This window comes from Trachemys scripta, chromosome 10 (assembly GCF_013100865.1).
Source record: "Trachemys scripta elegans isolate TJP31775 chromosome 10, CAS_Tse_1.0, whole genome shotgun sequence".
In the NCBI taxonomy this organism is placed as follows: domain Eukaryota; kingdom Metazoa; phylum Chordata; order Testudines; family Emydidae; genus Trachemys; species Trachemys scripta.
In genome coordinates, this window is record NC_048307.1 from 6,847,756 (window position 1) to 6,863,879 (window position 16,124).

At 54.1% G+C, this 16,124-nt stretch overlaps 1 protein-coding gene across 3 annotated transcripts in view; it reads right to left on the bottom strand.

The window, feature by feature from the left end:
- Positions 1–15,842, bottom strand: part of LLGL1 (LLGL scribble cell polarity complex component 1) — a 63,867-nt gene extending 48,025 nt beyond the window's left edge. The window contains exons 1-2 of one of the 3 annotated variants that reach the window (XM_034783419.1): positions 15,623–15,842; positions 2,029–2,126 (exon numbers count right to left, since the gene is read on the bottom strand). In XM_034783419.1, coding sequence (XP_034639310.1) covers positions 2,029–2,126; positions 15,623–15,703 — 179 coding nt within the window. In that variant the 5' untranslated portion in view covers positions 15,704–15,842. Of the gene's footprint in view, positions 1–2,028; positions 2,127–10,999; positions 11,150–13,541; positions 13,694–15,622 lie in introns of those variants that run through there. The other 2 variants (XM_034783418.1, XM_034783420.1) reach the window with 2 other exon arrangements.
- Between the last annotated feature and the right edge of the window lie 282 nt (positions 15,843–16,124).

The following is a 16,124-nucleotide window of genomic DNA, read 5'->3' on the forward strand; positions in this document are numbered from 1 at the left end:
CGAGCGATGACACCACGTCTACTTAGAGCGGAGGTGGACTCCATTCATAAGTCAGATGCCGTATTTTTGGAAGATTGAGCAAGTTCAGCTGTTTCCTTCCCCACCCCTTGGGAATGAGGAGTTTGGAGAACACACACACACACACACACACACACACACACCCACCCACCCCGGATTCAGTTCTCCATGGAGAGATCCCCGATGCCCAGGGAAAGCTATAACCAGGTTATGCTAACAGGGCAGGCTTGTGCTTGAAGTGAGGGGTCGCAGAGAGGCGTTTGGTTTGCCACACTTGAAGGAAATCCAAGAGCTTCAATGAGGTTGCCACTTTGGCTCACATGGGCACAGTTTTACCCTGTCCATTAAGGGCAGAAAGTAGCACCATGGCAGGAAAGCCACTGCCACCACGGTTGGAGGCAGGAGGAGAGCACAGGATGGCAAGGCTCGCTGGCATCAGAGGCGAGGCTGCCGTTTGGTCACTGTCTCCACGTCTGCCCCTACTCACAAGCTGGTTTCTATGACCACTTTGCCAAGCCAAGGCCCATACACGGCCATTCAGCTATTTACCAGAGGGCCGGTTGCTAGGCACGGAGTAGGAAACATGCTAGAAGAGGAAAAAGCCATGCTCCTACTGAGAGCTGGAGGATCAACTCTGAGTCACTGCTCTGCACAGACAGCTGAGTGCAGAGGCTGGAATTTTGGCAAGACCTATTTGCAGCAACACCCATGCAGGGAGAGGGCGGGCGCTCCCACCCGCCCACCCTATCTGGAGCACAAGCAGCCTTCCCCTCCCCCACCCCACCCTCAAACTTGGCCCATGCAGCCGTGACTTCACTTCCCATCCCCAAGGCGTGGTGACTAACCCTTACGGAACACCACCCCTGGGAAGCAGGTAAACACCATCACCCTTGCTTAACAGATGGGGAAAACTAGAGGCACAAGCGAGGACCCATGAACAGAAGGGATCAGTGTCAGAACTAAGAGGTCCTGGGCTCCAGTTCTGTGCTCCAACCACTACCTCCAATGTGGGCACCTGGAGAGGTAGTAGGTTAAGCTCTACATACACCCCCTCCACACATACACCTTTCCCAGATGCTGGCTGTCCTCCCACCCACCTCGAGCCACTCTGCTCCACCTCCGTCCCCTCCACTCTCGCCTGCCAAAAAAGGTGGGAACAGAACGGCACCCTTGTTTTCCAAGTTTTAGATGCGTATAAACAACCCACACCCACAAGAAGCCGGGTACTAGCAAACTCGCGGGCACAGCAAGAACCCACCCGTTCGCAGTGGGTTACAATGCTCACGACACAGCCTAGCCTTGCTTCCAAGAGGGCTATGCAGCCTTCGGCCCTGGGTGGGCACCGAAGTGAAGCAGTTAATCCAGGTCTTAAGCTTGGTTGCAATCATTGCTGTGAGATTTTGCAGAGACAAGTAACTCAAAGTTCCATCCTGTAAGCCTGAATTTTCACTCTCATCTGGACAACGCAGTCAGCCAGGGTCCGAGACCCAGGACATCCGCTGGGAAGCTCACAATACTCGAGGCTATTTCATGGGAGAAGAAACCCCACTTTCCCGACCAACACTACAGGCTCTCAGCCAGAGGTTCCAGTTTTCAAAGCCGCAGATGAGCTACTGAATCGAGATCAGCTGCCATATTAATCCCGGAACCGCAGTGGGCTGAGCTGAAATACAGCCCTCGCGTAGAGTGGTCCCAACACCTTCCCGAGCCAGTAAGGAATGCTTCTACCTAAAGTCAAGGCTGGATCACCCCCCGCAGGTCCCAGCTGTTTGGCCTGCAAGGTATCTTGAGACACCATACGAAATGCTTAGCTAGCACCTACCAAGGTGAACAGAGAAGACCAAGCCAGTGTCTACAGTTAGCCAAAGAGTTTGAATGAGACCAACACAACACCGGAGCCATGTGAAGCGGCCACATCAGGCCCATTTGTAGCTACAGCGAGTTTGCTCCCCAGCTGGCAGGAGGTGACCCTACCTTCCGCTCTTCTCCAGAGAGTCCTGGAAAGGATACACTTTCACAGCTCCCGATTTGGTGCCAACGGCCATAATTCGCAGCTTGGGGTCGTAGGCCAGAGAGCTCGGCTGGTTGGGGAACCCATGTTCCACGGTCTAGGAGGAAGACAAGAGAAACGAGACAGCGTCACATGCCACGGAGTTCAGCGGTGCGAGGCGGACTCGCTTGTAGCCCCCAGAGATGGTTACACGGGGCCCATCCCAAAGCTTTCGGCCGGTGCTGCCTCCATAGGCTTGGACAGCGCATGCAAAAAATAAGTTCAGTTGCGTCCCTATTTACGGGGCCCAAGAAGATCTCACAATTTACATGCCACCCTTCCCTGCAATGCTGGGGAGAAGGGGGAGGGACTCTCGCTCACTTGCTGCTCAGAGACTGACTCCCCCTTGAGCACCTGCCTGAAAGCCTTTTTCACGGGATGTGCCGGCGGTGCCAGGCAGTTCTGTTGCCCCATTGCCCCGGGGGGCTAAGCAAGGACCACACCCGCTATAACTTCATCTAACATTTCTAGCCCTTGGCCAAGCCTGAGCCTTGGCATTGTCTGCAAACAGGCAGACCTCGCCTTCCCTACTCCTCAGAGAAGGACTTGTGACTCAGAGCTCAGCCAAGGATCAGGGCCCACTGGGCTTGGCACGGTCCAGAACGTGGGAAGCCGGGCCCTGCCCCAGACACAGACTGGCAGGAGCATTACAGGGAGACAGTAGGTCCAAGCTCCACACTGCTTGTAAACTGCAGCCAAATTTAAGAGCCGCAGCTCAAGACACCTTGCAGCTACCAAGCCTGGAATAACCAGGTGAGCGGGGGCTGGCCAATCGCTGTGCGTCCCACTGACTTCATCAAAGCCTTTTAAACAGCCTGCGTGAGCCTTAACCGGGAGGGCAGCGCCGGATTTGCGGTGGCTCCGGCCCAAGCCTGGTCTTCGCAGCTAGGATTCATTCCCAGCAGCCGCTAAAGAAGCAGCCCTGGATAGACAGCCCCACTCCTTAGACTGCTGGCGGTCTTCTATTACTGGCCACAGCTTCCTTTCAGGAAGGTTAATAAGAGTCGACACAGCCCACGTAGTGCAGGTGCAGCCTCCCTTAGCGCTGCTCCCACCCCAGTGGCCTCCTGGAAGGCCGCGTTTTAGGAGAAGTGGAAGGGAGGAAGAAGAGAAAAGATTAATCAGGCTTGGCTGGAAGAGCCGCCTGGAGCAACCGCTCCCTCCCACCTCCCCTAAGCAGTCCCAGCAGCGCTCCATCCAAGGACTGGGGTTTTTGTTTTGTTTTTTTTCCCCCAGGACCAACGTGCAAGTATCCGAATTCCAGCTCCGTCTCAAGTGTCAGGGTCAATCTGAGCTCAGTACAGGAAGAGAATGAATCTTCGCTCTCGCTCAGCAAACGCTCCCCACTTCCCCTTGGCGATCAGCGTGCAGCTCTGAACGCGACCACCCAGGGAATATATTCCTCACGCCTGCAGCCGAGCAGAGGTGGGCAGTGGGATATGGGCATTCTACTAGGTACCCGCAACCAGAGCTAGGGGACAGCCCAGCATAAAGGCTGGCTAGAGGGAGGACCCCTCTTAGCAACTGGATCTAGATTATTGGATGAACTTCAATCCACTTGCCAACTCAGAGAAACAGAGGCTGTTTTTGCATCGAAAGTGTTCCTAACGGACAAGTTCTCCAGGAAGGGATGTCAGCAAGAGACCCTATTACAGGCTCAGCGTACAGACCAGTTAATTCCTCCTACCCAGAGTGAAGGAAGCTCATTCCAGCTCCGGCACCCCTTTCCCTAATGCTCACAGACAGAACCCATCTCCGCAAGCAGGGGCATTGAATACTGGGCATTTCCAAGGCCCCTCACACAGAAGGCTCTCCCCAGTGCTTCACAACTGGCTCTAGGAATAAGGCCATGTCTATACGCACATGCCGCTGCATGAAGCGGCAGAAGCTCTCCCACCGATATGGCGGCATGCACACGAACGCTTATGTCGGTGAAACTTACATCGCTCGTGGGGGGGGGGGGGGGTGCGGGCCACAGTCACACCCCTGAGTGATATAAGTTTTGCTGACACAGGTTGTGGTGTAAACATAGCCATAGTGTCACCATATGGTCTGTAGGATCTTCCCAACTGCACCTTCCACACACAGACTCTTAACCCTTGCATCCACTTAGTGGATCTTAACCTCCTGCTTCCTCTTGGCTGCTGTGGGCGACAGATGTTCCAAGTGCCCCTTTCAATGCCAAAGTATTTTCTCCAACAGTACGTAGCAGGGAGTTAGAGGAGGACCCAACTACGGATGCTCTTGTACAAAAGAAAGGCCAGGGAAAAAAAAAATGTTTTTTTGTAAACTTACAGTCCAAGGACAACTAAATGTTTAAATACATGATCAGATTGTAACAAGGCTGCTTGAGAGGTAGTGGGAGAAGTTTGCCAGAAGCCGGTCAGAGGATGGCTGGGCAAAAACCCTTGAGAAATCAGTCATCAGCCCCATCTGAAACATACGACTTGTTCTGAAGACAATGCACTGCACAGACACCAACTGCAGCACCACCAAATAGGGGCCCCCTGAAATAGTGGCCCACACGGTTACTCTGCAAAGTAACAACACAGAACAGACTCAGGATCTGGTCATGGTAAGTACGAATCGTAAAGCGCTGATTTGCTAGTGTTATTCTGGCATTTAGAGACCAACAGCTCTCTTTACTTGCAAGATATTCTGAAACAGCACCACACAAGGTTAGTGGAAAGACTCTGAAATGCCATGGGAACAACGCAACGCTCTAGCTTGACGAAGACCAGGTTTGGGGACTGGGTCTATATGACAGCAGGGGCTTCACACCCTGGACAGAGGGACACCTTGTCACCTTGCACTTGAGGATGCACTGGACATGATACCACTACAATTCTCTTGGGAACAGGGCTGGGACCAGCACTAAAGTTTGCCACATTTTCAAGTGGAGAGTTCCAGTGAATAGCCGTCAGGCAAAGGCGATCCAGGGAGCAGGGCATGGGTATCCTCTCTCCCACCCTGAAAGATAGCAATCGGATAGCTTCGAAAGACTTGGGTGCCAAGTATCAGAGGGGTAGCGGTGTTAGTCTGGATCTGTAAAAAGCAACAGAGGGTCCTGTGGCACCTTTAAGACTAACCGATGTATTGGCGCATAAGCTTTCGCGGGTGAATACCCACTTCGTCAGACGCATGGGTGCCAATGTTACTCCTCCTGCGGGGGACTCCATCACCAAGTCAGACAGCTCTAGGCTCCCTGTTGTCATGCCACCCTGGCCGGTCAGATTTCTTAAGCTAAGCAGGGCAGGGCCTGGTGACTGCATGGATGAGACCAAGGAAAACAGATTCTGCAGCCGATAGCATTGACTGTTAACGTGGTTGCCACTGCTCAGAGTCAGTACTGCACCCACTGGCCTAGGCTGAAGACACAGTCCATGGGAGGAAGAAGGGGACAGGAGAGGAGTCACTGAGTATGAAGCAAGTGTTTGGAATGCAGGCTCCTTGGAGCTAGACGAGAGCCAGCGGACCCGCCATTCAGCTCCAGGGCTCTGTACTAACCACATTCCCTCTGCACCTTCCAGCCAAGGGCCTCTAGTGCTTTGCAGCCATCAGTTTGCCCCCAACCCCTCTGGGATGTAGGTCTCCATTCTGTAAGTGGGAATACACCACAGAGAGGCTAAGTGACTTGCCAAAGGTCTCAAAGTGAGTAAGTGGCTGAGCCAGGAGAGTCTTTGCTTTAACTACTAGGCTGTTTTGCCAGCAGAGGAGCACCAACACATGGGCTGGAGATAGCCAGCGTAGGACACCAACGAGCTACTCACAGGTAGCGAGTGACATTTACAGTCTTCAACACCCGCTCTCACAGGGGAAGTGTCACCCACAGTCTAGGTTGGGAACAGTGCCCGAGGTCATAGGTCAGCATGAGCGCTAGGAATTCAGCCCAGCTCTCCCAAGTCCCTTGCACAAGGAAATTCTTTGTTCCTGACAAGACACTGCACAGTCATAAGGGGTGACTGGAGGGGAAACATTCACAAATCTCCTACATCAAAGGCTACGGGATCCCCTGAGTCCACCCAGGACAGAAAGGATTTGATATCACTGCTGAAATAAAACGGGTATGCAGCTCCCTCTGTAACTGAAGGCTTCATCTCCGACTCACCGAGAGGGGAATGGCACACAGTGGTTAGGCCCCAGAAGACCCAGGTTCAATTCCTTGCTCTGCTACAGACTTCCTGTGCAACCTTGGGCAAGTCACTTAGCCTGTGCACCATCTATATAATGGTCATTAATATTTCCCTACCTGCAAGGACAGATGCACGAAAGACTGCAAGGCGCTCGGATATTATGGGACTGGGGATCATATAAGCCCCTAAGACACATCACTGCATAGAGCAGGGGTGGGAAAACTTTTTGGCTCAATGGCCACATCTGGGTATAGAAGTTGTATGGCAGGCCATGAATGCACACGAAATTGGGATTGGGGTATGGGGGGAGGGCTCTGGCCAGGGGTGCAGGCTCTGGGGTGGGGCTGAGGGGTTTGGGGTGCAGGAGGGTACTCTGGACTGGGATTGAGGGGTTTGGAGGGGGATCAGGGCTGGGGCAGGGGGTTGGGGTGTTGGGGGAGGCTCAGGGGTTCAGGCTCTAGGCGGTGCTTACCTCAAACGGCTCCCAGAAGTAGCAACATGTTCCCGCCTATGGCTCCTATGCGGAGGCGCGGCCAGGCAGCGCTGTGCGCTGTCCTGTCCGCAGGCACCGCCCCTGCAGCTCCCAGTGGCCGCAGTTCCCGGCCAATGGGAGCTGCAGGGGTGGTGCTTGGGGTGGGGGCAGCGTGCAGAGCGGAGCCCCCTGGCTGCCCCTACGCGTAGGAGCCGGAACGGGGCCATGCCGCTGCTTCCGGGAGCTGCACAGAGTGACCCCCGACCCTGCTCCCCAGAAGCGCCAGAGCAGGGCAAGCCCCAGACCCTGCTCCCCAGCGGGAGCTCAAGGGCCAGATTAAAATGGCTGGTGGCCCGGATCCAGCCCACCCGCCGTAGTTTGCCCACACCTGCCAGAGTATTCCCAGATGATCAACCTGCCAGGTCAGGAGACAACCTTTCCCTTTCAACCTAAAGCAGGACATACCGCAGATGCAAACAGTACGTCCTTACATTTCTCTTGAGCTACAACGAGCCACAGATTAGTATCTTGCCCCCTACCACACACACATTGACATTAGCCATCTGCCATTTTATGTTTCCCCCAGCTCCCAAAAGCCAGTGCTCCCACCTCTCAAACCGCCTCCCCCGGTTTTCCCACTGGGAGCTGCAGATTTGGTTTATTACGAGCCGTCAGCAGCAAACACTATTTTTCTCTCACGCTCCAGCTGCTCAGAGCGCTTCCCTTGCACTGGTGGTCTCTTTTTGGACGGGTTTCCACACACCAATGAAGTGAGCTAGGTATTGCTGGTGCACGACAGTTTAACAGCCACCCAGCTGCATTTCTCACCCTGGTTTAATTACTCGAATATCAGCTCCATCACTGGCCTGGGATAACTAGGAATCCAGGAAGCAGTCAGTGGGTGGGGCCTGCTGCTTCATTGCCAGCTGCAGGATTCCTTACAGAAGCTAATTAATTAGCTCTTTCCCCATTTTCCTGCAAACACCCGATTCCTAGCCCGGCCTATTTGGAAGGGGAGTTCCGGTGCAGCAACTCAGATGGCTGCTCCCCCTCTCCAGCCAGAGGAACAATAATGATAGGGAGGGAACAGCAGCTGTATCTGGTATTGAATTCAGATATCAAGGCAGGAGACAGGGCTGCTAGATTAAATTCCTGGCCCTGCCACAGATCTGTACATGACCTGAGGAGGGCAGGTGGATCTGAGTGGCGATGGTGTTTCCTCACCTGGGGGAGGCTAGAATGCTTTGAAGCCTTCCAACGGGAGGAACTATGAACATTCAAATGAATAAAGAATGTGTCGAGGCCAAGCACGCGGTTGGGATTGTCCCCGCCCGGCTGGCCAGGGAGTCGTCATTTTCAGAGGGCCAGTGGGTCAGATTTTCCATGCTGTCAGCCAGCTTGCAAACAGCCCTCTCGTTCCGTTTTTCTCAACCTTTTTGATACCAGGGACCGGTTTGCTGCCTTCCTAAACTGTGTCAGGGAGATCTCAGGGACCAGTGCCTGTCCACCGACCCGTCCTTGAGAAAACACTGCTCTAATTGGTCATCGAGCCACTAAGGGGAAGCAACACTGAACCAAGGGTACAATACTTTATGCATCTTTCTAGGGAGCTTAGGAAGAACCACCCAGAGGGCTGAATATTTGAGCACTTTACACATCTGGAGAATACGGCAGCACCAGGACAATCCATGATGAGTCTGGAGGCAGCTTACCAAAGCTCATGGGCCCATCCTGCTCAAAGCAGATCCGGTTCGCACTGTACTTGTCACCATGACATCCAAGGAGAGCCTGATTATAACTACTCCAAATATCAGCGGAGGCATCACGGCTGTCATTAGCATGGCCTCCCCCACTCCCCTTGTCTGGTTTCATACAAAGCCTTTCAGGGAAAGAACCATTTCCTCTTGTCTGGTTGCATTCCACAGTTTGCGTTCCTCTTCCTAGATCTGTTCTCGAATCGTTCTTTGTGGTCACTTTTACAGCCAACAACTGACAAAGTAGAATCTTGGCACAGAGCTACTGCCACCACCAGGCCCCACTTGGACAAGACGCAGTGCATTCTTCTGGTCAGGAGTTACCCATCTTCTTGAAAATGAGGCGCTTCATTTCTAGCTGCATTGGAGCTGGGTTATTTTGAGAAAGGACCTTCAGAAATCCATAACTGGCCTGAACAATCATCTCTCTCCTTGGAAAAGAGACGGCTAAGGGGAGATATGATTGAGGTCTATAAAATCATGACTGGTATAGAGAAAGTAAATAAGGAGGTGTTGTTTACTACTTTTCATAACACAAGAACTAGGGGTCACCAAATGAAATTAATAGGCAGCAGGTTTAAAACAAATAAAAGGAAGTATTTCTTCACACAACACAGAGTCAACCTGTGGAACTCCTTGCCAGAGGATGTTGTGAAGGCCAAAACCATAACAGGGTTCAAAAAAGAACTAGATAAATTCATGGAGGATAGGTCCATCAATGGCTATTAGCCAGGATGGGCAGGAATGGTGTCCCTAGCCTCTGTTTGCCAGAAGCTGGGAATGTACGACAGGGGATGGATCACTTGATGATTACCTGCTCTGTTCATTCCCTCTGGGGCACCTGGCACTGGCCAGTGTTGGAAGACAGGATACTGGGCTAGATGGACCCTTGGTCTGACCCAGTCTGGCCGTTCTTATGTTTAACACTCTTTCAGAACCAGAACGGAGAGAAAGAGACAAGGAGCTCTGATCCACAACAGATCCCTTTAAAGCACCTGTTTACAAGTGGCCATCACTCCATCCTCAAGACATTCCTTCTTCCAGAACCCACGCACCATTCTCTAGACTAGCGAGTGCCCCAGGATGAGAGGCCACCTCAGAGTCAGGCCAACCCTTTTCATTCTGTTGCCATTGAATGGGGAAAAGGGCCCAGGAGCTAGTTCCCCATAGTCAGCCCTCCTTTAGAGGAGCACCGTTGGTGCTTGAGCCATCCAGAATATAGCTTCAAGAATATAGCAGAAAATAGCTATAGGGCTCAAGTCACTTGCTCCTCATCCCCGTGTGATGGAACAACACTGGGGAGTCAGATTACGTCATTCATGACCATGAGTATGACCTGGGGCAACAAGAAGGACCAAAGCAGATCAATAGGTGTGATGGGAGGGAGATGAGCTCCTTCTCATCAATGACAAGCTAGAGGATCTACAAACTCCCCCCAGATACTACACACAGAGAGACACCCAGTGCCACCAACCCCCTTCCCCAGGTTTCAGCATCTATAGATTTACTGAGCCAAAGCTCTGGTGAGTTACAGATTTCAGGGAGCTGTCAAGCACCCCGAGGGGACTGAGTAAATCTTGTGTTTTGACAAGGCTAAAAGAGAGTTTAGCCACTGGGCCGTGCAGAAACACAGCTTATTTGGGAAGAGCACTGGTCCTACCGCTGGAATCAGGATCTGTCACTGCCCGCGAGATGCTCTTCTCCCCACTGATCAGGGGCCCACCCCCCAACCTCCATCTGATGTTGGAAGAGGCCTGTAGTCAGACAACTCTGTACTTCTCGGAGACAGTGAGCGAGAGGAAGAGGAGAGCCATAGACACAGTGCATGAGAGTGCCAGCAAGGAGCCGTTGGCGCCAATGGAACCTGGCACTGGAGTGGCAGGTCTCGTGCATGGGCTGCCTGAGTTATGCAGTGAGTGAGAGAGTCGGTGACCTCTAGGGATCAGATTCAGAGGCAACGCATTTTACTTGTTAACTGACAAGTCTCCAGGGTGAAAGGTTAGCGCATTAATCCCGCTACAAGCCTCCACTATTACCCCTCCCCAACATCTTCCTTCTGCCACTAAATCCACAGAGAGCTTTAAAATTCCTCGTCAGAGCGACAGCTTAACGAGCTATTCCGTATGACCCAAGCCCGTAGTACAACACATCCCCTCCCTCCCTGCCACACCAGACGACATCCCCAAGAGCTGTATCTGGCACGCAGAGGCCGCCTTCTCGAACTCAAGCTCCGGGCCTGGTTACAGCAGATACAAATCAGATTTCAGGCAAGCTGGGAGGGGCGGGGGGGGGGGGGGGAAAGAGTCTTAATAGAAGTAAGGTGGAGATCCTACCCCGAAGTGCTCAGCGGAGCAGAACACAGTTCAGAGCCTCTCCTCAGCAGAGACCCCAGCCACATGCAAATCCTGCAGCCACAGAAAGCCCCTCGGAGCAATCTTGCTTTCCCCAGGCCTCCCAGCACTGGACAAAACTGCCTAGGGACTCAAAGCAAGAACCGCACCATGCTCCCCCACCCCCGCAGCTTGTAACAGCCTTGAACATATCTGGTTTAACACAAAGATAAAAATCATACACCCAATCCTGCAAACGCTCCTCGTGAGACTAGCCAGGCAGTAAACGTTAGGACCGGAATCGTCGGCAGGATCAGGTCCCGTGTCACCGATTACAGAGGCCTGCCTATAGCACGGGCAAGGCACACGGCCACACTGCATAGGGCCGCTGTGCTACAGTAGTTTGCGCCAACTGAGCCAATTGGCATTTGCCTCCATTCCAAGTGAGAGTAAACCTCACGTAGCTCTTCCAGTGCAGCCCCGTTCCCGTCCTTGCCTGCACTGGCGCAGCTGCTCCAGGGGCAGAGTTGGAATTATTCCCATCTGCAGCCTCACTGTGAATACAAAGGTTCTGTAAACACAAACTGATGTCAGGGCTGTGGGAGGGGACGATATAAGCTCACTGATTGTCCAAACGGTTTAGGATGGGTGCCCGAGCTCGGCCTCAGAGCCATCTGGATTCCTTTGCAGATGTCTGCAAGCATTGATCAGTCCAGGCCTTTATCTCTAATGTTCTGGGCCCCGCAAGGAACAGAGCCATTGCCTACGCTTCAGTTGGGATGGAGAGAACATCCTACCTCATGGGATCAGGCCCTGGACGAGAAGGCAGTTAGAGACCAACTGCACTGGCCACAGAGCTTCTTGTACACCGCTCTGCCCTGCATTTGACCCACAGCATTTCCTGGCTTCTGTAGCAGAGGCTACCCTTTAGGGAGGTCACTGTGCAATTGGGACAAGTATCCAGGCCAGACTGGTTTTCAGCTGCAGCCAAAACCGTCCCCAGGTCTGCAGAGGCAGAGAGGCTGGGCTGACCCATTTCGGACATGGACAATGCAGCGTCTAAAGCAATCAGTTAGTATTCCAGCCTTGATCACGATGATCTGGCAGAGACCCCGGCAGATCTAACCCAATCCCTTGCAAATACAAGAGCTACCACAGCCAGTGCACGAGAGATGGCCACTGTGCATCTGTTTATGAAAGCTGAATCTATACCGTCTCCGTTAGCTTCCTGCTGGCATCGGAATTCCATGGCTAGCTCCAGGCATACAGACCATTAAGCCTGCCTATGCTAACAGGAATGGATAAAACCAATATTTGCTCACAACTGTCAGCATGAAGCACCACAACAGGAGTCACTATCGGTTCAGACCGCGCTCAGCTTCATGGTCACGCTCCCCATACTGAACACGGAGCACAACGGGCCTGCCAGTTATAACGCTGGCCACGCCCACCCCAGATCAGCTAAGCTTGTCTCATTGATAGCCACGCTCCTGGCCATTTAGAGACGTCCCCACATGCCGGAGCATCACGCAGAGTGGAGCTTTGCCTCTTTCCTGAGCTGCTGTTTACCGCCACTCCCTCCGGATCCTTCATTCAAGGCAGATGGAAAACCCAATTGCAAGTCAATGGGCGTCCAGCATTTCACTCCTCTGGGGGCAGGCTAGTCATCGTAAAGCACAGCTGCTTGCGGAGGTGAAGGTAGCAAAGGAAACGGCTTCTGGCAGGCTGCAGAAGAGACCGGGAGGTTCCGAGCCTGGCGCCCCACCAGTTGCCAGAGATATCCAGGCTATGTCCCAGAACCGAGCTGCGTGCCAATCCTATCCAATGGAGTTAGCTGCTAGGGGAGTGGTCCATTCTTTCTGCTCAGGAGATTAATGGAAGACTGTCTAATTCCCTAGCACAACTAGAGGAGGAGATTATGCGATCACAGTCACTGTACATTTCAAATGCAGACTTAAAAGCCTCCATACACAGCTCATTTTTCCTATTTGACATCAATGGGAAATCCACTGCAGATCAAAGGTAGCGCAAGCCCCAGAATCCTTCAGGGCTTTGTCCCCAGCCCCACTGGGGAGACCCACATATTAAGGAGGGAGCTTTAGCAAAGAAAGGAACAGCCAACAAATTGGCTACAGGACTCAAGTACTAGTACCATTCCCAAGTCCAAAACACACAGCTGGCTGATTTGGAAGCCGTCTGCATCACTACACCCCTTTGAATCCTGGTCTCCAGTTCGACTAGGAGCCCCAGCCACGGCTGGCTTTAGAAATGTCGGGCTCCCCAAGCAGGCCGTTCTTGAGCCACCTCTCCCAAGCCACCTCAATCCACATACAGCCCTAGTGTGCTAAGCCAGCAGTACAGCCACACAGCCTGACATGGGAAGTGTGGGGCCACCAAGCATGGGGGGGGGCCCCCCCAGCCATTTAGGCACCTCATGGTTTGTGGGTCCCCACAGCTTGCTTTCTCACATCCCCTATTTCGTTAGGCAAGTTCCAGCTTCGCTTTGGGAACAGATTAACACCACGAGAGAAGGTGGGCAAAACCTCCACAACCCTACAGGACGAGCCCCAAGACAGGGGTGTTTTATCCCCATTTCAGACCCACGAGGAGCTTTTCAAGGAAAAATCGTCACCACTAAGGTCCAGCTCTACCTCCCTTATGGGGCAAGTGAGAGTCCTGTGAAACATACAGACAACACGCAAGAGCTCCGAGCCCATGGGAGGTGGACAGAGCTCCGGACGGGGACTCAGGTCCTGGGTTCTATTCCCCAACTCAGCCACTGACCTGCTGCGTGCCAGTGGGCAAGTCATCACCTTTCCGCTGGTTTCCCCTTTCCACTCGCCCTGCAAGCTCTCTGGGGCCGCGACTGCACAGTGGGGCCCTGCTCTCTACTTCAGTATTACTGCAATCCATGAGACACCGAAGGACAAGCACTAGGGAACAGAGCAAGGCTGGGAAGAGACGGCCAGACACAGTCATTGGGTCAGAACTGCCAGTTCTGACCTACAACTCCACGACCGTATAGCAGCAGGCATTCTTCCTGTAAGTATCGCACAGCCTGTCAAGCCACGAGCACGGACGTTTGCACAAAGCAAGTAAGGGTCCCACAGCAGGATCATGCCGCATTCGCTTCCAAGCTAAAGAAGCAATAAGGTGGAACTGACCTCCCTTCACAGAATCATAGAATCTCAGGGTTGGAAGGGACCTCAGGAGGTCATCTAGTCCAATCCCCTGCTCAAAGCAGGACCAATCCCCAGCTAAATCTCCAAATGGCCCCCTCAAGGATTGAACTCACAACCCTGGGTTTAGCAGGCCAATGCTCAAACCACTGAGCTATCCCTGCCCTTTAGCGTGCAAGTGGCAGAACTGAGAAAGCATCAACCTTTGATGCGCTCATTCGGGATGGACTCCAAGCGAGCAGGGAGATTTTATTTATCTTCATAAAAAAACCCAGTGCACACAGCTGTGCCTAGGGGGTGCCGATCAGAAGTTGCAGGTGTGTGCAGCACAAGGGAGGGGGATCCCTCCACCTCCCAGATCGGAGAGCTTGGGGAGCCCCTAAAGCGACCCAGTGAGAGATGCGAAAGCAAAAGTGCAGCCACATTTACAGCATTTCTACCGAGACGGCTTCTGGCTGCCTCATAAAATGTGTTTGTGGCCAGGAGGCCAAGGACCGTGGAGTCCCGTTTGGCCATAAAGGAAGGAACAGAATGTCAGTGTTTTCAGGGAGAGAGCGCACGCATTTGTCCACAGAGCGCCGCCCCCCTCCTAGGATCCCTGGTCTTCTTCTGGATCACTCCCCCCACCAGTCACTTACCAGGTTCATGTAAAGATCCCAGCAGGCTTATTAAGCCTGCACAATAAAGAGACAAAAGTCCAGGATGAAAAGGGCTATAAATCAAAGGGACACAGCTCTGCCCCTTCAAAGGGGAAGGGAGCACACAGCTCAGAAGGGAATTCGGCATTTTAAAGCCCCCTTTGCGGAGATGCATCAGAACTGGCTGCAGAGTTTCACCGCCAAAAGCCAGGCCACTTATCAGTCTCTGCACCAGAATAAAACTCAGGTGCTGATCTACCCATGAGCTCCATTTCCTCCCATACAAACAGCCCCTGAGCCTGTTTCCAGACCACGTCTGAGGACAGGAGTAAGTGAAAACTAACTGTTTCAAGCCGGAGCCCTACCCGCACCAGGCTGGCCTGTTTTCCTGCAAGTCTGCTCTCTGGAGACTGAGTATTCCTCGAGCTATTGTTTCGCTGGAGCGTGCAAGACACATGCAGAGACGGACTCCTGCAAGGGAGATGGAAGGATGGATGGCCCGGGGAAGAGATGCACAAATGGGGGACTTGGGGGGGACGGCTCAGCTTTTGGAACCGACGTGGGATTTCCCTGCACCCGAAATTCAGCGGTGCACACCGGAAAAACAAGGCAAGTTGCGTCCCCTGCCCAGTCTCAAGCAGCCAAGCGCAACCCCGCAACGCTGCAAGAAAAACGCTCTTGCAACAAACTCCAGCCCGGCCCCCCGGCCTGCGGGGAAAGCGAGGCGAGGACAAACGCCCCGAGAGAGGAGCAAACGCAACCAACAGCATCACAACAGAGCCCGGCTCAGCCCTTCCAGCCCGAGCCGGGGGAGAGGGCGCGGGGCAAGCGGCCACCAGCCCCGGCCCTGGCTTTGCAATGCGCTCGGACCCCAGCCAGCCCGACCCCTCTGCAGCCCCCCGAGCGCCCCCCAACAGCAGGGGGTGGGGGGGCTGCTGGCTCAGGCGCTGCACGGGCTCCCTGCACCCCCACGCCCCGGAGTACAGCTCCGAGCACCCCAGGAACCGCTGGGGGGGGGGATCTGCCCGACTCCCGCCGCCGCGCCCACCTTGTTGAAGGCGAAGAGATCCAGCTTGAGCTTCTCCCGCTGGGGGTCGTGCCCCTGCCTCCGGAACCGAAACTTCATCATCGTGCCGGGCTGGGCGCTCGCCGCCGGGCTCCCTGCAACGCCAGCCAGGCAGCGGGCTCGCCTGCCCCATGCACCCGGCCGGCCCCGCGCCGCCAGCCCGCAGCCTGGATGCGGCGGGGGGAGGGGAAGGGGCCGATCAGGAGGCGGAGGGGGGGGGGGTGAACGACGTCCGGCCGAGCCAATCAGCGACGGCGGGGGAAAGCGAGCCAGACAATGGGGGAGAGAAGAAGGCCAGCGTTCCGCGGCTCCCGAGTCCGGCCTCTGCTGGGAGCATGCGCCGGGGCGCGGGGGTGCCTGGGAGATGTAGTTTTTCCCCTCCCCACCTCGGTTCTGCCAAGTCTTTGGCGTCCCACCAGGGGGGCCCGATCCTGAGTGGGGCTGCTGGGCACTCCTGCCATATAAAGTCCTCAATGAATTCTCA